Consider the following 23,802-nt stretch of genomic DNA (forward strand, 5'->3'; position numbering starts at 1 on the left):
AGGGGGGAGATTTTTTGTCATTATTCTTTTTGCATTTTGAACTAATTATGTGATATGAAAGTCAGTGGTGGAGAAAGTAATCTGTTGGCAGCGGTGTAAGAATCTAACAGTACTCACAAAAGTACCAAGAGTTCAACTACTAATGGGTAAATGTGTGGAGTTGTACTTTAATGTTGCTGGCTGCCTGAAATTCTTTTAATATTAACTAACATATACACTGGTTGTGTGATCCATGATGCTGTATGAGTATTTAATTTCTTTTTTCTAATCCTGAGCTGTTCGGTCATTAAAATGTAGAGTGATGGAGACATAATGCAGGGAAAAACTGGGCTTGATGCTTTTCTCTGTAACATTAAATATTTATGAATGAGCGGGAAAATATTAAGTCTTTATACAGAAATTTGTGTTAAAAGACAAAAAACATTAAATGTAGTTCACAAGAACAGTGAGAATGAAAGTAGTGATTTGTTTTCTTAATGCAGAGAAAACGATTCCTTATGTAAATATATAAGAAGCTTTTACAATGCAGAGTTTTAATTTGTAAAATCTGATTAAGAAAGACTTTTATTTTGGCATTGCAGCCTTCTGTAGCAAAGAGACGATTAGATTTATTGAAAACAAGTTCTGGCAGTAGTTTCAACTGTAGTAATAACGTAAAATCTGCATTTATTATTACAGTACACAACCAAGTCTCTCACAGGATTGCCTGTGTTTACCATGCAGCAGAGGTCAGCAGAGAGCAGAGGTCCTCCGCATCATGTATATTTCTGCCCGCAGCACGTGACCTTCACTCTTGGCACACAGAGTGGCTAAATATTCACAAATTAACAAACAGGTGATCACAAAGCCAGCAAAGAGACTCCTCATACCTGTTAATCTAATGACAACATGTCCGGCAGAGACACAGCAAGGATTACACAGGCTCTGTGCCACATGACAGAGAGAGGCTATCAGAGTCACCTTCAGGATGTGCAAGAGACTAAAATCGATGCGGCACGGAAACTCTGACAGCGCTTTTAATCACGCTCGAATCCCTCGCTTCCGAATCAGGACGGACAAAGTCTGCGATCATAAATCAGCGTGCTGTATCAGCCCGGTGTTTGCTCTCATCGGCCGGTGTAACAAGTGCAAGTGGAGGGCGTGCTCCGGCCTATAGACTGGATGACAAAAGCTGGAGGTAACGTCAGCCTCGAGCAGCCCAGTGCCAGTAACAACAGCTGCTGATGGCAAACAGAGTCCGAGTCATCAAAGGGGTATTTCATTTGTCATAGGCATAAGTGGCAGTGGCTCTAAATCAACAGCAGGAAGGGCCCTGACGTGTGCAAATAAACACGGAGAGTGGCCCACATGAGCCCGCCTCAGCTGGGTTAATGTTTTCTCTGGCATCCGAGTCAGCGAGCTCCTTGTATAAGGAGAAAATCCGAAGCCGAGCCGCCTCTGCACGGTCTGGTGCCTGCAGGTACGGGAGAGAGCCGGGTGTGAGACCATCCCAGGTATCTATAACCACATAGGCTGTATGGGGGGTGTGTGTCAGAGGAGGGAGAGAGGGGTGGTGGGGTTAGGCGGGTGATGAGGGACAAAAGGATCTTTTCAGGTCTGCCTCAGAGGGGCGGAGGTGGTGGTGTGGAAGGTGGGGGGAGGTAGGGAGATTTTCTTACCAATGATGCATGGATCTGACAATGTTCCTGCCCGGCCGAAGCCAGAGGCAGATACAGGCTGTGTGTGTGTGTGTGTGTGTGTGTGTGTGTGTGTGTGTGTGTGTGTGTGTGTGTGTGTGTGTGTGTGTGTGTGTGTGTGTGTGTGTTTTTCTGAGAAAATAAAACTGACTAAAGCAAAACTCATGCTGTATGCAGACAGCAAGGGGTCTGCTATATTTCCAGAACACTACCCTGCCAGAAAAAAATGTTAATTATCTTGATGTAGGGGGCTGCGAGCCAAAGACAGCTTCCACACACAAGAGTAGGAAGCTGCTCAGGAAGCTTCTATGTGACAGAGCTGAAAGAAATATTTATCTCTTTCTTCCCAGTCGTGTGAGTGATGCATGACCCAGGACTCAGACGCGAGGAGGAGGATCTGCAGACGATCCTGTACTATTAGGGTGTTAAATAGCATGTTGTGTGTCAAATGAAGGACAGCATCATATACATTACCCGATGAACAGAGGGGGGAAATTCTCTAATGTGTTAAAGGGAGAGAGAAAAAAGGAGAAGACAAGACAAGACATGCATTTATGAAAAAAGGATTTGAATTTTTTTATAATTTGACCAGAAGGCAGAGGCTCGTATAACTTCTCCCCTTCCTGAGACAAAACCCAGCTCTGGTTGCTCAGAATCAGATATCTGTATTTTTGGAGCTCGGGGAGAAAGGTGATAGTCGCATTAGCCTCATACTTTTGATCAGAAAAGTGACTTCAGTCTGGAGTGTTTTTGGTCCACTCCTGTGAGCACTTACTGGCTTTGTTAATGTAATTTTCAGAGCTTAAAAAGGGCTGATGGAAGGTATGGATGTTTTGTGAAGGAAAGAGAAAGAATAAAAATGAGGGAAGAGCATGTTTCAGTAGGGGGAAGTTGTAAACAAATATCCTTCTTAAGTAACGTGTGATTGCTTTCTTGCTGGATGGTGAAAGTTCAGTTGAAATCTACAAATGTAAAGGTTGCTGTCTTTTTATACACTGTGTCCATTAAAACCACCTTATCCAATAATTTACATAAATCTGCCCTCTTCTCTGTTTTAAACCTTTTAAACCTGAAAAATCATTTTCCTAAAGAGCTGCATGCTGTTAATCACCAGCCAGCGCTATTCAAACAGGCACAAAAGGCCATACATGAACTTTTTGCGTGTGGAGGATGAGTCAAAACACACTATAATACAAAACCACAGTGACGCTCACTTGTTAGTAAGATCAGTTCACTGATGCTTCCATGGCTTCTTTATGTATAGACGAATGAAAATGTTAATTTACACATGTCTTCATTTTTACAGCAGAAGTTTCTAAGCAGTAGCAGCAGTATAAGTCTTGACCACAACCGCTTTATTCAAACAGAAAAAATTTCAAAATAAAAAAAATGAACTTGGATGTCTAAAGGAGGCTGGCACAATTTTTGTGTATTTTGAGACTCCAGCATGTCTGTGAAATTGACTTAAGAACGTTTCTTATCTACATGTCTAAGTTTGTAAACAAATCCTGTGACAAAACATTAAGTTATTAAATTTGGTCTGTGGGTCTAAATCCAGCAGTTTATTCATCTGAGTGATTCCCTACAAAGGCATGCGAGGAGAGACATGGGGAAATTAACCACCCGCTACCTGAGCTCTTCTTTGGGATTCATTTTTAGTTTCTCCTAGCTTAAGGATTAACTAGACCTGGTAAGTATAAAAATTAAGCATAATGTTCTAACAGAAAGTATTTTTTAAAGTATTTTACACCATAACAGAATAAAGTCATAATTGTTTAACTGGTATTAAACAAGTTAGTTAAGTATTAAAAACTCTATGCCATGTAACTTTATGTATGTAGCCACACACTGGATAAGCGATCAGTATATGTGTAGAGCTAAAAGCAATGAAAACTGTTTCAGTGGCACCAGAAAAAAGGTCAAATATGGGGGGATCTGTGGGGAGATTTGGAATCTTGAGAAAAATATCACAGATACTAAGCTGAAACATTATTTCTCCAAATGACCATATGAATGAAACGTTTCCTGAACCTTTAAAACACAAATTTGGAAGACGTCAGGTGGAAGAGATGCTGGAGATCGCTTGACAATTCTTTCTCCGTGCCATTAAAGCGACCAACAGTTGGCAAGTATTGTTGCCAAAGCAACAAAGATTGTGAAAAAGCTGAATAGCAGTAGAAGACAGACTAACACATTGCTCTTTCTTGTCTATTTGATGATTTGTTAACCAAACCAAAAAGTACATTTACTGACTCAAACAACCACATGTTACAAATATACCTAAAAGCACCTCAGTTAATGTTACACCCTCGGGCATCAAGAGACACTAGCATCTGTCTCTGTGGTTCAAAACATAAATCAGCCTTCATGGCATCTCTGAAGGTGCCAGACATAACTAGAGGCATAATGACTGGGATCACTGTTTTTTCATAGGATTTATTTCGCAATAATAATCCTGCTAGTGACTGTTATCACTCTGCTGTGTGTTCTTCTGCTTTTATGCCCAGCCAAGACTGGTCCACAGGTCTCAAAGACACATCTCTGCTTCGGGTTCAAGAGGTTTTTAGGGAGGGGCACGGGTGGCAGACACAACAAGAGGAAGTGGTATGGGATATGGGATAATGAAATCTACCTCACGCTCCCAAGAGGCATCGCCTCACCTATCCTGGGGCTCACAAATAGCTCAAGTAACCAGTCGCCGCAACTCCACACACATGATCCACACACCCACTGTGCCCAAACCACACTGCAGCTACCCTCCACCAGGACCCTGCAGCTATATGCAGTTTGTACTTTATTTGTTTGCTGAAGCTGGAGTGACAGCAGCCTGAATCTGAGCTGCCATCTTGCTCCCCCTCGCTCTTCATCTTCATACTGGAAAGTGGGATGAAATACCCTTCTTGGTTCCACACAGAAGGAGAAAAAAAGAAGAAGAAGGAAAAAAGAAAAAGAAAAAAAACATTCAGGAAATGAAAGTTGTAACACGATCCTCTGTGTGCCAAACGTCTCCCTGAGCAGGGACAAAAGGCCCAGAGAAAAGCTGCTGGGACTATTTTAGCCTGCAGATGACAGAGGAAGAGGGAGGGTGTCTTAGGGAAACATGGATGGATAAAGACAGAAAAACAGACAATGGAATATTTAGATTAGCAAGAAATTAAAAATCAGGAGGATGTAGGGGTAATGAATTCAAATTACTACAAGAAGAAGATGAAGAGGAGGATTTGAGGAGAGGGAGCTGACGTGATGAACTCCTCCGTGCAGAAAGTGGTGTGCTCCTGCAGCCCACTGCGCACAGAGTCCCACATCCCACAGATATGCAAGCACCAAGCAAAATAAACTTCCCATTCCGGCCCTGCAGTATGTTTTCTAGTGGGCCTCTCCTGAGAGAAAGTCTTTATGACTCCCCTTTTGGTGCTTATAGTCCAAAAGAGTGAGTCTACACGAGGGGCAAAGGGAAAACTGAAGATGTTTGATGTTCAACAACAAAGTGGGGAAAAACAAATTCGGATATTCGTGTAGTCAGAGGTGGAAAACAGGCTGTTTCATTCTGCTCGCCACTGATGTGCCAGGGCTGATCACCGGGACACTCTGGCAGCAGGGGGAGGCGAAATGCCCCACTGGTCTTCTCACTGCTGACTGGTGCATTTGCAGCATGGTGTCAGCGGCCGGTGGTAATTACCGGGCTCTCTTTGAGTTACCGCTACACCAGTGTGCCACTGGCTTTGGTATGCCAGCTAAGCTCTGTTATTAGGCTCAGAGCTGCCACTGGACAGTAGGCACTACTTCAGCAGACACACACACATGCACACACCCACACACACACACACAGTCTGTCTATGTATCTCTTCTGTCTGCATAAATGAGAGATTGTTTTACTACCTCCAAAGTACAGGCTGAAGTGCTAGATTAGTAGGATCTTTGTCACATGTGGGGAGCATGTTTGGTTTATGCGGCAGCTAAATTATGCACAGAACAGTTGTCATCGCACATCCAACAGAATCAGTGAAGTGTCTAATTTAAGGCCCCGTTTGCTAGAAACATTTCACCCTTAAAAAATCCCTCTCATCATCCCTCTGATGCCTGCTGTAGAAGCAGCAGCTACACATCATTTAGTAAAACAACTAAACTTTTCCCGAAGCTTCAAAAGCTGCATCAGTTGTTGATGATTTCAGCTAGATTTTTGTGCGATAAGCTTCGAGAAGCCTCTTATGAAAACTGGATAAAATGTCCTAAAAATATGAGCTGCTTTGACTATATTCCATATGAGTTAATTCCTTTATAAATAAGAGGGTTTTACAACAGCAGAATGCCAAATGATTTTAAAGAAGTGATGCTTAAAGAAGCACTAACTTATTGGTGCTCTGTTAAGCAGTGTTAGTAAAGTGGAAGTGTAAAAGTTAAAGACGAGCTGGTAATTGGGCAGATATTTTAGCGCGGCGTCAATCAGAGGTGGATGATGCACACGTTCACAGCAACACAAGAATCCAGGAAGCAAAGTTCTCCTACAGCATTTGGCTGTAGGAGAACTTTTCACTACATTTTCACCAGTCTAAAATTAGCCCCACACAAAGAACAACCTTCCACTTTCTTTGAGCTTTGAGGAGATGCGAGACTCCCTGCTTCACTCTCTGCCTCTCAGAGTTTGGCAGGTTTATAACTACGACCCAAGAGCACGGCTGAGAAAGGCCCAAGTTGCTGAACTTAAACTTGGCGACAGCTGCAGAAACTGGAGAGCAGATAGTTTAAATATAGACCCTTTAAAATCCCAACTGGTGCCCTCACTCTGTGTGCCTCAACACTTTCTTACACATGTACATTCACACCCTCCACTCAGCAATGCTGTACACTCATTTACACTTCAGGCCAAAACCTGAAGCTACACTTTGTCTCTTTGTTTGTTTGTTTGCATAAAGGAGGAGATTAAAAAGATCTTTGGTGTCCTTGATATGGTTTATTCTCTATGTCAGAAAAGGGGCACGAGAGGCTTTAAACATGATAATATTTAAAGTAAAAACATGGTAACACTTACCCTGCAAACATAGTGTATAGTCTGTGTTATCTCGGGCTGACGAGTGGAACTGTTTACTTTCTCTTCTTTGAAATAAAAGCAACTTTTTTCTCTCTTTGAGGCCTTTTATTGTACATGCTTTAATGTGTACTGCAGTTGAACAGAACAGATGTCTGCAAAGCCTAGTTTTGATGCGCATGCGCGGTTTCCTCTCCATTATGGTTCTTATGCACCATCTTGTGGCCGCAGGGAAATACTGCAAACAGTCTGCATATTACACACACCCACTAACGGTGACTTGATGCTTTTTTTTGTTTTTTGACTGAACTATTGTGAGTCAGCTTTGAGTTTTTTTATTTATTCGTCTTTTTCTCTTTTCTTTTCTTTTTTTTTATTTAGCTGAAAGTAACTAAATTCGTTTCAACCAGGCAAACATACAGTTACAAAAGCTGGCGATTTTATGAAGGCTCGAATAAGGATTTTTGTTTTTCTTAAGTGAGTGCATTTAAAATTCGGGGGGTTATTTTGTTTGTTTATTTTTGTCTTATAAAAATAAAAGCGATATATCAATATAGCCAAGACAAAAATATCATGAAATGTAAAAGGTTTTATATTAATTATCTGGTTTAATCTGACAGGCCATTTGTGAGTCGCACATGAACTTGTATTTAAACGTTGAAGCATGAGCCACAGAACAGAACTGTAAAATAGAGATGTCATTATTTGGTCGCTGTCGCCATCTGGTGGCCATAAACTGAACTTCTCTGACCAACTGACCAATTTGAAATCCATCTTTCCTTGAAAGTTGAAGTGAAGGTTAAAAACAGCCATGCACCAGAGATGTAGCACCCAGTCTAAGTATATTAAGTACGGACAGATGTAATGTTGAGGGCTACTGATTACTGGCTTATACTTGGATTAAAACAGATCCTACGCTTCTTTTTGTTACTCGGCTGCATAATGTCAGAAGACCAAACATTAGCCCATGATGTGTAATGAGTCATTATAGCTGAATCCTGTTATCAACTGTATGTCAACAAGAACTGTTTTACAAATAGGAAAACTGGGCTTTATACCCCACACTCTCATCAGTGCTACAGGCCACCTCAGTGTGAACTACATATATTTAAGTAGGATAGTTATAATTAGAGCTATTTGTGTTTATTAGGGCTATTTTGTTATATTTTGTAACTCTTTCTTTATTGTATTTTTTAAGTTACTTTAGTTATTTACTGTACTTACTGTCTTGGAGCATCTGTGGCCACATTATTGGCTCTGGTTAATAACTGAGTATTCTGACTGTGTGTTTTGTGCAGAATAATTACTGTAGTTTTAAATATATGCACCACTGACACAGTGTAAAGCGAGGTGGATCCCTTAACTTGTAGCGTGGATGACAATAATGATAAATATTATAATAATATTATCATCCATAGCTGTGTCCTACTCTTGTTTCACCAAACAATGAAAGTGTAATATTAACCAGTAATTTCACTGGGTTCACTTTTTTCTGCTTTCAATGTAAAAAGAAAAAAAAAAAGGGGGGGGGGTGTTTTTTTTTCCCTGGGGCTACTTACTGAGTCAAACAAAAAACAACATTTGAAGAAATATTTGAATCCCTGCTCCAATTAATTTCCCCCAAGGGACCACATGAGGGATTGGGACTGTTGTGGAGGGCTGGACCAAAAAGCCTTTAAAGAGATTAAATAAATATTCAGCAGATTTCAGTTTAGCTTACTGGTGGGCCCTCAATAACAGTCCCAGTTTCTCATGTTGCCCTTTGAGGGAATTCATTGTCCACCCCTGCTCTACAGTGTCACCAGAGTAATGGACTCTTCTTGGCTCCTTAAACGCTGCCCAGCCTCTCTCAGAGCCACAGCCACGTGCTTGAAGGCCGTCTGACCTCCACCCACAAACAGCAGCTCCACCTCCAGGAGAGTAAGCATAGCGATGGGATAGACGGCGTGTTTTCTGCTCATGCAGTCATCTTATTTCTATTCCCAGCATCTCCGAAAACAAAAACCACTTATAATAACCGGTCTCCAATATCGGTCTCCAAAGTGAGCAGCGACGTTTGAGATTGGCTGATTGATCCAAGCGCGCTTCGGAGGCTGAACAGATGATTAGAAGCAAAAACGAAACGTGTCCAATCAATGTGTGTTAAACTTACAGCGCTGTAACCTACAACCTGCAAAGAACGGCTGATCAATGAGTGCTCGACCTATACAGAAGGTCCTTAAAATTGGTGCAGTTATGATGCTACTGTGTAGTGGATTTGGAGACTTTTTCTGAGTTCCGAGGCTATTACAGACACCCTGCATTCGATCCAAAGAACTAATTTACCGAGAATCACTGGAAATTAGTCCAAACAAGACCTTTGTTTCAAACTTAAACTTCAAACTATAAATGTGTGTCTCTACAGCAGCTGCAGCCCATAAGAGGGTACAGTCGGCATGTAAAGTTTTTGTAGCGTTGTCTGAAGCTCTTTTTGAAAGGATTTTCTTTTGTTGTGAATAATGATATCATCCCCCAACAATATCATCTGTATCAAAGAGGTGGATAATTACAGAACGAGTGATTGATGAGGTGGTTGGAGAGTGTACTGCAGGTGCAGAGCCTCGTCTCTGTCCGTGGTGCTGAAAGTCTCCTGCAGCACTTCCCTTTCGATTCGGTGGCTGAGCACATCCATTCACAGGAAATCAGCTCTTATCATTTAAATCTGATTGAGTATATTTGACTTTAAATTTGGCATTTGCAGAAATAAATATGCGTTAGGTCAACAACGGGCTTTAAAATCAAATCAGGACAGCTTCTACTGAAGACACTGGTGCCCAGCTCAGTAGTATTATGGATCTCTTGACACCTGCAATAACAAATGTGATGCTCTTTAATATTAATTGGCTATCAGCTGCAAATGTGATCGCTCGGAACGATTTGAAATTAAGAAAACTAGACTGGATGAAAAGATCTGGCATTTCTTCCGTTTAGATTGCGTGAAGAAAAGATACCGTGATACCTGCATGGGCACATGGTTTAGAAAAAAACAAAACATAATCATACAGACAGCATATAAAGCATGTATGCACTTCCATTTGTGTTTTCAGATCCTGTTTTCATTCAGGACTACTTGAAGCAATTGGAATATGCTTTAAAGTAGTGAATCCGCATGATTTTCAATATTTGGGAATTTATTTATTTATTACGTTTTATGTAAGGAGATGAAATAAAAGGGGGGGAATAAACCCTGTAAGTTTAACCACCTTTGTGAAAGGAAAAAACACAAAAACTTAACTGGATTGAGTATTTTCATCCCCACCAGCGACACCTTTTTGCTGTAGTAAAACACCACCGCCAGGGGGCGTCACTGGCACGCACTTTTCCATTTTCAGTACCCTTTGAAGACGATTGTGCTGTGAAGCCCCCACAGAGTGAAACATCTCCACAGCGCGCAAACACATTGTTTGCCATTGTTTGAAAAGAAAACCTCTCAGATGGGAAGAAAAACACCTTAACAAGCAAACACAAATAAGTGGAAGTAGTTACATTCCCAAGGTTGGAAAGAACTTGGGGAAAGGAACGGCTTTAAATGAATTATTTGGATACAAATTCATGGCCTTTTGCACAATGAGCCGACAGAAAAAAACGCCCGCTTTCCTCAACCAAATAAACTATTTTTGATGGCGATTTTTTTTAAAGATCGCGCAGTGAAACCTTGTAAACAACAAGCAAGATGAATTTTTTGTTTGTTTGTTTTGGGGGGTTTTGTTTTGTATTTTTTTAAGTTGCTGGGGTGCGGTTTTTGATAGAAAAACGAAGAGGGCGGAGGACAAAAGCCCCGCTGAAAAGGGCACATTTCCCCTGCTGAGTGACCTCGACCAATTCAGGAGATGTGCTGACAAGGAAAATATTCAGTTTATGCCACAAGTCCAATACCGGTGAATCAAAATTATTATTATTATTATTAATATTTAGAAATAGTTAATTAATACCCTGCAGCACGCTTCGTGCATAGTGACCCCTTTTACACAGATATATACACTGGTAATATCACTGGGTTACAATTACTATTTGTGTGTGTGTGTGTGTGTGTGTGTGTGTGTGTGTGTGTGTGTGTGTGTGTGTGTGTGTGTGTGTGTGTGTGTGTGTGTGTGTGTGTGTGTGTCAAGATACTGGAGATAGGCAAACCGCCTATTTGGTGATTCTGGAAAAAAAAGATTGTGGTTAACGGAAGGGTGAAATGCTTTAACCAATTTTGGATCAAGTGGAAAATAGAGTCTAATAAAAACAACAGAAATAATTTTCTCAGCAGATGAAAGCTGACTTTTTGTTGCAAAATGATCAAATGATACATCCACAGCAGTAAAATGCAAAACGAAACGCAAATATTTCCGCACACTGCATACTTTTCATTCTCAAGCTTTAAATAGCCGGTACTTTGCTGGTAATACTTTTTCTTAAGTACTGGAGTATTTCGTTGTTTATTATCTGTACTTTTACTTAAGTAAAGGATCTGTATACGTCACACAAAACTACACGTTAATTAATACATCTTTGGCGAAGCCTGCGGTGCAAATGAAACCAAGGAGCAGAACAGTCATTTCGCATCATGCAAACTGTATTGTATTAGATTGTACAGGTGTACCTATTAGCCGAGTTCCCTCATGGCATAATAATCAGAATCTACGATGATGCCAAATGCAGCGGAATAAAAAGTACATTCACCGCCAAAAAGAAGCAGAGAAGAAGGAAGATTACCTCAAAATTGTGCAGGATTTAAGTGGTCTACTTTTATTTCCATTGCTGGAAACTCCAGAGCTCCTCACAGTGTAAAAATCAGCATATTCCAAATTTATGGCACATATTTTAATGCATCAGTGGAACAATGTGCTAAACTCCGAGGATCCAATCAATGCCTTACATTCACAGACAGCCTGTGGGTATTGCTTGGATGCAGCAGGTGTCCAGATGTACTCCAGCAAACTATCAGGATGTTTCTTTTTCTGTCTAAGCCTACAGAGCTCTACCAGGAATATCACCTCTGCAGTCAGATCTCTCGCGTTAGCTTTATTGTGTTATCAAGACGCTAAACGGGCTTTAATCAAACACCAGCTTCAGGGGATACTCCAGGTAAAAGACCCTCCGTGCAGATGCTCTCGTGGGTATTATATTTATTTTATCACCTGATGGAAACATTAATTTGCATTTCGTATAGATCTGAGTGGGGGGAAATGTGGGCATGCATAATAAAACGTAATATGATGGGTTTTCGGACAGTGAAGGAGACAAAATTTGGATCTTTCACAAATTTAAGGTGAAAAACTCAAAACAAACATTTTCTGCACCTGGAACGCACATTTTTGTGCGTTTTTGTTTTTTGTTCTTTTACCCAGGTGTTAAGCGTTCCTGCCTCATCCATCACAGTTTGGTACACCGTGAGAGGAGACTGTTGAGCATCTTGCGTTTTATGCCTGAAGGAAAACACGAATGAAATTCAATTTACGGTATCAACCAAAGGAAACGTCCAGGACGCATTTACGTATATACATACAATTATAATAAGTAAGCTATAATGGGGATCCAATTCAATCACACACAGCTTTGATATGTAGTCCTGCTTATAGATAAACAATGCTGCACTCCAGAGTGTCTGCACGGAAGGACGCTGATAGATTCAATCACAGTAAACACACATAACCAAGGCTGCTGCCTGCCCTTCATCACATATCACACCCACAGCTCAAAGAGTCTCCGCGCCACTTATCCTTAACTTGTTAAAAAATATTTTAAAGCTGAAGCATCGGTAAATATTCTTCTCTGACAAATACAAGTTTTCTAAGTTAAAAGACGTCACTTTGCTTCATTTAGCAAAAAAAAAAAAAAACTTCGTTAAATTGCTTAATTCAGAACTTCATCGCAGAATAATCACCGCACTGCGTCTATGTGCGGGCTAGTCACAAATAAAGACAATAAAATAGTGATTACATCCTATTAATAGGCCAAGCCATGAGTTCACCCCGTAGAGAGCGAGGACACACACACACACACACACACACACACACACACACACACACACACGCACGCACGCAAGCACGCACGCACGCAAGCACGCACGCACACACAGGAGAAGTTGTGATTCTGCGCCCCAGACCCTCCTCGCGGAGTCTTTTCTTTGGATAGCGACCCGCGGTCGCTTCTCCTCACAAAACAGCGGCAGGACCCCTTTTGTCTGCGCTGGAACCCCAGACCCATCATTAGCACTGATTACCGCTGACCAGTTTGACAACCTTATTGACTGCGAGAAAGACTTTTTTCATGTAGTCCCCCCTTGTCCTTATTCTTAATAGAAACGGAAATATTTAGCTATTTTGTCCTCCTAGATTGAAAAAGAAGGAGCAAAAAAATAAATAAATCAAAAGAAGCACCCTGAACCCCCATTTAGTACCCTTCACTTGTTCGCTCTCTCCAATTCACCATACACGTTTGGCTTCTGTTTTGTTCAAGCTGAAAGGCTTTTGTGTGCTTCATAAGTTACAGTAGCCTAATTAATGGCAAATAGGAGGAAACCAGGTGGTTGCCCCATCAGCTGGAAAGGCTGACATTGTGGTTTAGTCTGGATTTTCTCACTGTGCTCACATCCCGCTTCTGTTTGCAGGGCAACACAAAGGCAGCAGAGGCTATGCAGATAAAATAAAATAAAATAAAATAGTTAAAAAGTTTTTTTGTAGCTGAAGGGTTGCCGAACATGAAATTAGGATTCAGTTGCGCGCGCGCACACACACACACACATCTAACTTACAAACTATATAGCTGTTGTCCAAACACATATATGTCAAGATAACATGATGCACGTGTGTATCACCGTGTTAAATTCATCGTCGCTGTCTGTTTATGTTAATTACTAGACTGCTTTGCCTCATGTACGGTCTGATTCTCGATGTCTTGGGAAAATGGACACTTGCACGATTTAAGAAGCCTGTTCCTGCGCCGTCTGTGCAGCGTAAAGCCCAGGTCCACAATCTGTGCTGTGTTTTGATCTCCATGGTCTCTCCCGCAGATCATCCGGGTTAGTGAGCCGGCCTTTCCGTGACCTCTCGCTGTCACCCTGCATTACAGGACGCAAAGCATGTCGGCCAATTAGGCCTCACTCTGAAACGTGTCAAGGAGTCGAGCATCGAGGTATCAAAACGAATATCACTAGAACGTTTGTCTTAGCGAAAAAATCCAAGATTATTATATAACAGCATATGAATGTTCATATTTTTACAGCTTTATTAACTCTTTGTTTTTTCTCCTCTTACTCTATCCACACGACAATCCAAGAAATAAGACTGAACTTTAAACTCTCTTGAATCAACAATTATTTTTATTAAGTTATCTTTACGGGTTTTTTTCTTTTTACTGAAACACATGTTCACTAAAGCGCGCATGCTCAACAGGTTTACCTGTGTAGAAGGTAAGTATTAAAAACACCAAGCAAATGAATATGAAATTCGAAGAGACAGAGCAGATCGTTTTAAATAGGCAAATAAACATTATTTATAAAACTTTAAAGTAAAAATATCACAGTTCTTTTCAACATGAAATACCCACAGAGAACAGCAGGTTAGGCGCGTGTGGATGTCTTCATCCCTTTTTCCTTTTTTTCCTTTTACTTATTTTTTCTTCTTCTTTTTTTAACGTTTCATCTCGAAGCGTTGGCTTATTAGTCCGTGAAATGTGTTTCGTCCAAGTGTTAAGTTCAGTTATCCGCACGTGGGTAAAACGCAAACAAAAGTATAGGCCTAAAAGGATAAGGACGGGCAGTCCGCAGCAGATCACAGATCCCTTTATGTTTTGGCAGCCGTCAAATATTAGTTTGTGTGTGTATGTATGTGTATGTGTGTGTATGTTCTTTTTTTTTTTTTTTTTATCTCAACGCAGGCACTATGACTTGTTTATTGGATTGTCTTTCACTCGTATCCCCTTTTAATTCATTAACACCCTCGATCTGCCCGTCAGATGTCACATTCACTGTCGCTGGAGGTGATAGAGATGGCCGAGGCGGCTGCTTTGCTGGACAGACTGGCCTCGGGACTGGAGGAGTTCCCCAGGCGGTCCACGGTGCCATCCTCGTCCGCCAGGGAGCGAACCGAGCCGCCGGACAGGACCTGCTGCTGGAGCCTGAGCAGAGGAAGGAGAGACATGACAATAAAAGCCCGTCTGTTTCGAGGATCATCAAAATTATTGTCTATAAGTATATAATATATACAGAACATATATAATATATTGTCTACATCGATTATTTACAAAATTGATTTTTTTATTAGATTAAAAAAAATAAAAAATCCTAAACAAACATACAGAAGAAGAAAAATGTCTACTTTTGCTTAAACAAAACAAAACAAAAATATTAAATGGAATCTGTGAAATCTGACTTTTTTCTTAGTGAATTTATAATTGATACATTTTTACCACGTACCACAGGGAGACAGCAAATATATTATTTGGATAACTGTTGGATATGGGACAATTTCAAATGTCATTCTCAGTAGTAAATGTCTAGCTTACACAAGGCTTTATGAAACATAACCTTATGTAAGTCGACCGACCATCTAACAGGCAGATAGAGCCGGTGAAAATAGTTCTTTGAAAGCACAACGTGACATCAGTTAAACTGCATGTAAAAGCAATTAGATTTATGTTGTTTGTGTTATTATTACTGCTAATAATAGTACCAGGAGAATACTGGAGTCACTGTTAATAATACCATTAATGTAGTTGCAGGGTCGACTTAATTTCAGTCGGAATATTACACTTAAATAATACAAATGTTTATTCAGAGTCCAAATAATTCATTGCTGACAGGAGAAAACGGAGAAACCCGTTGCCATTTTTTGGTTGTGCTGGTTGGCCATTTTCTGCGATTCAACACAGACACTGAAAGCGGCGTTTATTACAAAAGAAGAAGAAGAAAATCGGGATTACAGTATAATTTTGACTTTAATATGATTTGATGTCAGAGCTGATTGCCTCCGAAGAGGCACGTATACTAAACTGAAAGCAGGGCAAATCACTTGATGGGCAGTAATGGAGTGTGGGTATGTTTCGTTTCTGACGCGTTCGCGTAAATTAGGATTGTGGCGGTGACGGTTATGCACGGAGCTCACCTGTTCTTCGCGGCCGCCGCTCTGTCTCTTTGTCTGCGATTTTTGAACCAGTTTCCTACTTGTGTGGGTGTAAGTCCAGTAGCCTGTGCAAGCTCCCTCTTTTTGCTGGGATTTGGATAGGGATCCTGCAAATACCACTCTCTTAACAAGTGCCGGGTTCTCTCCTTGAAGCAGTGGGTTTTCTGCTCTCCATCCCAGATGGTTCTGGGCAGGGGAAACTTCTTCCGCACCCTGTATTTGTCCACCGGTCCCAGCGGGCGGCCCCGCAGCTTCTCAGCCTCCTGGTAGTGAGCTTCGAGCCACAGCGCCTGCAGCTTCGTATGCGACTCTTTGGTGAACTTGTGGTTCTCCAGGATATGGTAGAGTTCACGGAAATTGCCAGTGTGGAACGCGACGACAGCCCGGGCCCTGAGCACCGACTCGTTCTTGTTGAGGACCTCGCAGGCCGCTGGCGCGACGGGCAGCGACCAGAGGAAGCGGCCCAGGCGCTCGACATCCCCGCTCTCCTCCAGAGTCTCGCAGACCCCGGCGACCTGCTGGGGGCTGAAATTCAAGATGGGCAACTGAAACATGGAGGTTTCTCCCGTGTTTCCCTCTCCCCCTCCTTTCTCCTCTCTCTCTCTCTCTCTCTCTCTCCTCCGCGCCGAGTCCTCTGCTTCTTCTTCCCGTGCGCCGAGGCAATCCAAGACAACCCAGAAAACAAGGCAATCCCAAAGTTATCAAACCAATCGTCTGACCAGCCGTGAAAAAACACACACGCCAAAAACGCCACAGAGGAGGGACAATGCTGCGTGGGGGCCGGCTACCGCATCCTCTGGGCTTGGCAAACTTGTCAGGCAAAGGGCTGAAGGTGCAAGGGGAAAAATTAAAGCCACTGCGGCGGTGTAGTCTATTTTTCAAGGTATGCTGGGATTGAATGTACGAAAGAATTAAAGCCCGAGCTGAGATGTATTTTTAAGGAGGGGGGAGAGAAAAAGACAGTCAAGCCCCCTCCGATGATTTCCTATTGGACTTGGCAGATTGGCTGCCCGGTTGCCATGGATGCACGTCAATCACTGTCAAGTTCAGCCAATCAGGCGGAAAGGAGCACTTAGCACCACCCTTTTCAAAAATAATATAAACATTTTGACCTTTTCTGCTTGGCGTCTTCAAACGTTTAGCTGCCTCTCCGTGCTCTCCTCCGCCTTTGTGCGCGGCGGGCGGTGTTAAAGGAAGAGTCCTATATAGTGAAGTGCCCGAGCAGACAGACACGCTCAGTCTCCCTTTATGAAACAGGCTTTACGCAGCAAAATGACACATCCCCGATGACTATAGGCTGCCCCGTCCTGCCCTGCCCTGAGGTAATAAATAAATAAACAAATAAATAAATAACAACAGATAATATTAGACGGCGTGGAAGCTAAATTCGACACATCACATTTGTAGTTGTGTTTAGCATGGCCTGCTAGGCTGCCATGCTTTCTGTGATGTACCCTCCGTCATAAGTCGGCCCATCGTACGCCTGTAAGAATCTTATAAAGCGCTACTATAAGCGCCTCTATACCGTATTTTAAATGCTTGTTTTGCCTTTTAAAATATATATTTTTGTCCTTTCGCACGTCTAATATAAAATTATGCCACAGTGCAAGTGCACAAATATAAATAAAGTGTGATTGTCGGTATTTATTACAGCATTTCAACAGGACCTCAAATCTGCAGCCAACCTTGAACAGCTGCAAAATCTTTATTAACAATAATCATAATAAAATATTATCAGGTGTCGTCGGTGAAGCGCGCTCTTTTATATAACCCGTGAACAAATGCTCCTTTTTTCTTTTCTTTCTTTTCTTCCAAATGGCTAAATGTTTGCTGTTGTTTAACAGTCGTAAGTGTGATGACAGCCTTTAGGTACCTTTATTCAGTTTTGTGTTGCTGTTGTTGGTTTTGTTGTTATTTTTTCCTCTCTCTTTTTTAATTTACAGTAGCCTCCATCAGCGCGCACGCGTTTGCGTCCGTCCAGCTCGTGATAGCTGTAAAACAAAGCAGGGAGAGAAATATTTGTGTATATAGGATTATCATGGCCCCGCCAGGCGACTCGGTTTTAGTATCAGACACATTCCGTTTTGTGCACAGGCTGATTTAGTAAATAAGAGGGCGGATAGATAGCGCAGATGGTTTGAAGTGTCAGGTCAGATTATTTCATGGCTGGATACAGTAGTAAAGTTCATTCTGACGGAAAAGCCTGATATCGTTTTCACAGATACCCCCCACCCCCTCCCTCTCTCTTTCTCTCCCTCTCTCTGTCGTGCACGTGCGCGCACGCACCACACGCTCGATCCAAATCCCCTTCGGGATGTTTTTGCATGAATTATAGACTCTTGATGTGGGGTTATGAAATGCCTTCTGTACAAGAAGCTGTTCAGTCTTTGGCTGTTTCATTTTATATCAAATAATAATAATAATGAGCACAATCAGTTAATTTGTCAAAAATATGCACCACGTTATCTTTCAAAAATTGCGCACGCAATTTGAGCAATGTACAGACTGGGACTATTTAACTTGTATTTGACCGGGGTCGCCACTCATTCACCCATACTACAACACCAATGGCAGTAAATAAAGAATAAGACCGCAATCGGAAGAAGCAGTGGAAATAAATTGTGAGGGCGACTGACAAGGTGCTGGCTTGAAATATTTAGCTGCCTGTAAATATTTCATTCCTGCAGGCTTCCCGACTCACCCTAAATTTACAAGGACTGCAATGCTTTCTCCAGGAAGCGTGCATCAATAAAAAATAAACCTGATTTAGATCTCTTAAATGGAGAACTGGAAATAACTATTGTACCTCATCCTGTGTAAACAACACGTCTACCTTATAGGCATGTTTTTAAAGATTTATATAATTTTTTTAAGAAAAAGTTGATTTTTTTTTCATAGTGACATTCACTATATGAGCAGGCTTATTGCGCTAATAAACAGGCGTTTGTGCATATTTATCTCGCGTAAAGGCTCACAAATGTAACATTTCCTTTTATTTAGCCAGTTGTTTCTGCTACTTCGTGAACCTGTGATTATACCTTATCCAACACCGCCACAGGTTGGCAATGCAATCCTAAATATCGACTGCTGAGCGATTGACGCCCAAAGTGTACAGCAATGCGTAAAGGCCTATGACACCATGTCAGAAGGATAGGCCTCCTGACACCAATATCTCCGCACATGCAGCGTAGGGACACAGTGGACGTCATTCAAACGCATCTGTTTTCTTTCTTTTGTCTGTTTGTTTCACCAATCCCAAAGCCTCTCTTCAGTCCTCAGTTACACACACACACGAACGCACAAACTTCAGGCTATTTCAGCTTTCTATATATTAGAGTTGGCAAATCCCTCTTGTTAATGCGGTGCAAGCAAAGGCAGCTGTAGATACACGCTTTCAGACTGAAGGGATAGCCCGCGGGTTATAACCGCCAAACGATTCAGTCTGACCTATTGGATAGTTTTGTAAAGAGTGATAATTGCAGTTACTAAAAATTAATTGTTCTATAATAACATGCACTGATATTCTTGCTGTGGCGATACCACCATTATTGCATATTGTGTGAATCGGTTTAAGCATTTCTATATGTGAATGTGCTGTTTAAACGTTTAAGTGAGATATTATTTGCAAAATATTTTACATATAAGAGTGTTGTAGCTTTTTTCTGTAAACGGCACTTGCAGTGACAGCAGACAGACTAAATGTGGACATATTGTTCAAACTGCACTGACTTTTCTGTTTTTTTTTTTCAGCTGTTCATCATCTGTCTGTGAAAGGATGCTTCATTAAAGGTGAACATTTTCACAGTGCAGTGTGAGCCTACTTCTTTTCACTAAAAGAAAAGGGGGTGGGGGCTTTTAAGATGCTTTTTCCAAAAACAGTTATTATGCAATGGTTTTACATGTCAGGGCCACCTGAGATCAAATTGAGCTTTTTGTGGCCTATAAACTGAAATGAGTGTGAAAACTTGTTATTTTGTACCTTCTCCACATCTTCTTACTCAAATCCTCAAATGAGAGACTTGGTTCGAGAAGACTGAAAACAATGTGGTGAGGTATAGGATGAGTCAAGCAAATTAGAGTAGCACCTAGTAATAAAATTCAGCTGTGACCTAAACTGAATGACTACAAATTTAATTCGGAAAGTTGCAAATAAAACTTGTCCACTGAGACTTTTAACAGGGTTGACTGTTATCTTTTCAACCCGCACATTTTTATGAAATAAAATAAAACCATAGTAACCGATTGGAAACCTTTATCATTCTGCACACACTAAAAAATACAACAGTAACCTACTGTAATGAAGAATAATGGAGGCTTTGTAGCACTTTATCCACAGTGGCTCATTATAAAGCTGCTGTGGCCGTAATTTCAAGAGATTCACTACATTAAAGAGTTTGAGAATATCACTGGCAAAGAGAAACAGCTTGATATATGCATGTTACTCGAGGTGGGTGGCAGCTCCATGACAAACAAGAGCATAAAGAGCACTGCAAGGTGGAGCGATGAATGAGGTGTTTACGATCAGAGATGAGTACATTTACTTTGTGTCATCACTTGCATGTAGCTGGGTCGTAGCTTGCCCTGGGCAGAGGGAGGGAAGGAGTGGGGAATAGTTAGATGCGAACAGGCTGGAAATGACCCAGATTCCCTGGGATCACTGGAGCAGACAAGACACTACAAAAGCCTGTCACCAAGAGCCATCCTGCCACTATCCCATACAGACCTACAGTACCTTTCTCTTTCCATCTGCTCATCATGTCCACAAGCCTGCTGAGATGTAAGCAAACATGTGCACAGGTACACCAAAAATGTTCGTGCCTGCTAAACAAACAAATGCCGGTCTGCATCTGAAATGCATAATATCACCTTTACTTTAAATATGCTCTGATTAGTCTCGCATGGAAACGGCACATTTTAAATCACTAAAACAGCATCAATTGAGAAACCAGAAGGCATTGAGGGAAAGCACTGCCACACAATGATAATGTACACAGCTAATTGCCCGGGCGGGAAGCCGCTTCTGCTTGGCAAAGATGAAGGATGCAAACATTAGTGTGTAGGTTCACAGGCTGCAGTGTTTCTCTCTGCTCGTGACAGACTGTTTTAACTTAGAGTCAGCTGTCCCAGCACAGGATTAACTTTCCAATTAAGACATCATGTCACCAACACAACCAATATACCTGAATGTATTGGGACTTAAAGAGACATCACTTCACTCATATGTTTGCCGTGCCTCTACAATGACAGGAGGGTTAAGCCAAAGCTCTCAGAGTTGTGTTTTCAAACCCGTTTGCCCCCGGGGCGGCAGTAGCTCTTGACGCTGTGTTTAATCTCTGGATTTGTGGTAACAGAGAAGACTTCTTATCCACTGACCCATTGGCCCTGAGTGTATGTAATCCACTGCCTTTCAGTCACACAGCCCAGCTGAAATGAACAGAGGAGAGCCACAATGCTGCAGCAGCAGCCAGTGTTGGAGGCTGTGTACACACACACACACAGACACACGGCCTCGTCTGTCCTGACACACATATAGCTCTCCCATGCTTTTGTTCCACAGGGCATCTACTACAGAGCTCAGCCATAATACTCTTATTATAACCAATGCACATGACATTTGACCTTATACCCACTAATGCTAGCTTACTCTAGCACACGCTATAGAATAAATATTCCACAATGCCATAAAGTCAGAGCGTAGACATGACAGCAGCAAGGAGTATTTGTGTGAGTGTTTCAATGCTACGTGAAGAGTCATTTTACCAACAAAACAGTTCATCATGTCACACAGAGGCCAAACAAACACCTTGGTCCAATCGATTTTCTGTTGTGTAAATCTCTGTAGGATTACAAAAGGTTGTACCAACTGTCTGCGGCCTATAGATGTAACTTTATTAAATCCCCCTATTGTCCTGCAGCATAAAATTGAGATCCCATTTACAAGGTTTTTCCAGAACCTTAATATTTCATTCCCACAGTGCGTCGGAAAATCGAAACGTTTTCCCCTTCCTCCTGTCACAAATGTAGGGGAAACACGATTTTTTTGTCGCAAACAAACAATGCAGTGAGGTACAGTGAGAGCGAACATCTAATCTTTGGCAGAAAGCCATCAGAAATACCTTGAAACCCCCCCTTTTTTTCTCAAAAACACATTTGCGGAGCATGCTATAGAGTGCATGCAATTGTTACATCCATTCCACTCTTGAATGCAGTCAATTTCTGACTAGATAAAGGGCTAAATGAAACTAGGGAGAGCGCACAGTGCACACCGCACCGCTTTATATAACCCGCGTTTGTGAGTGTTTGTGTAAGAGGGAGAGTAATAGAGGGCAGAAATTGCAAATGAACAAATGCATGCGTCGCCTATAGCACTCGCACAACTAAATGATTGTGTGTTTGAGGCAGCAGCTAAAATGCCAACCTGGTAATTATGAGCAGTAAAGCCTGCGTGTACACGCGCTTAAGAACAACATGCATGAAACTGAACACAGCAGTAAGTGACTTTCCATATACATAGCATGCATTAAACTGGCATCCAGTGGTATGCTTTCAATCACTCCCTTGTTTTCTGACACACTGAACTGCAGCCATCAAGTCTAACAGTGAATGAAAGTAAACTGGCCAAATTGTAGTGTTTTCTAAGGTCCAAGGGGCATCGCAAGGGTCCAGTCGTCAAACCTGAGTACTGTATGAGAAGATATTATCAAATAAAAAAGCCTTTTCACTGAATGTACTGTATTGATGTAGCTACAGACAAACCGTCAAGACAGGTGGGTTGGCTGAAAGCTTGGTCTTTAGACCTTCCTCTGCAGCCACCCACACACTCTTTCTCCCTTTATCTATTTTATTCAGTAACAAACTTTACAATACTCCAGGCTTGGAACAGGGAAAAAAAGAGCACTCTGTTTTTACATCTCAATGATCACAAATTAGCCTATTATTTAATACTATTATGAGGACGCTATATTCTAACTGAGACTGTAAAACCATTATTCTGAGCATTATATGAGGGACATTTCTATAAAAAACAAGCTTCTAAAAATAGTTTTCTAATTATTTTTGTCTCTAAAGGCGTCCAACAAACCTCCTCCTTGGCTCCTGTTGTCTGATAAGGGTCCCCAAGGGTCCTCTCGCTCCTTTCTTTGGTTGGTGGGGATGGTGGTCACCCTCTCAAAAAAAATAAGAAAAGTAAAATAAATAAAAAAACTCTGTCCATGTCATAGGATCTTGACGACACCCAGAGGTGACAGGAGTCAAAACTCATCACACTCAGGAGGACCTCTGGCGCTAGGGAGCTACATGATGCGTGAGTCAGGGCAGAGGTCACAACGCCGCAGCCATGCCGCCTGGGCCTCACCTCCACTTCACATTGTCTAAGAGCCTCTGCTCCTCCAAGTCAAAATACACACACACACACACACACACACACACACACACACACACACACACACACACACACACACACACACACACACACACACACACACACTGTCAATATACTTTGCTCTTTTGTCTGCACTATCACAGCTTTTTCAGAAGTGACCTTTACACATATCTCTTTAGGATGCGTGCGACTTAATGTGTTGTATGCGAGTAGAAAATGTGCTTTTATTAAAAATATCCGCTACAAACACTTCATTCTTGTACAAACATGGCGTGCCGGATTGCCTTCATACATTTATTTGTTTGCCTTCTCATAATGACTACCTACACACATCCAGGCACTGAGAGAAAACTCAGGAGAATGAATCATACTGAGCTCCATGCAGTGGCTTCACCCTGAGGTTACAATTGCTTTGTAGTAAAGGGTACACTCGTTACTACGATGATCAAAAAGACATCTTTAATTTGATTAGTTTCTATAAAACACAATTGTTTCTTTGACACAGTATTTATCAGTGCCAATCGTAGAAGAGCAGCAATCTGTGAAGCTTGCTTCAGAAAAAAGAGATTCAGC

At 41.6% G+C, this 23,802-nt stretch overlaps 1 protein-coding gene across 1 annotated transcript; it reads right to left on the minus strand.

The window, feature by feature from the left end:
- Positions 1-11,075: 11,075 nt before the first annotated feature.
- On the minus strand, positions 11,076-16,765 carry LOC146647051 (homeobox protein SIX6). Its single transcript, XM_085392028.1, has 2 exons — positions 15,831-16,765; positions 11,076-14,844 (listed from the first exon to the last, which is right to left on the minus strand). The coding sequence occupies exons 1-2, from the start codon at positions 16,400-16,402 to the stop codon at positions 14,679-14,681; spliced, it is 738 nt and encodes a 245-aa protein (XP_085248154.1). The 5' UTR covers positions 16,403-16,765; the 3' UTR covers positions 11,076-14,678.
- Between the last annotated feature and the right edge of the window lie 7,037 nt (positions 16,766-23,802).

This window comes from Rhamphochromis longiceps, linkage group LG19, assembly GCF_057381845.1.
Source record: "Rhamphochromis longiceps isolate RC_006_pf linkage group LG19, R_longiceps_female_GT1.1, whole genome shotgun sequence".
Classification (NCBI taxonomy): Eukaryota; Metazoa; Chordata; class Actinopteri; order Cichliformes; family Cichlidae; genus Rhamphochromis; species Rhamphochromis longiceps.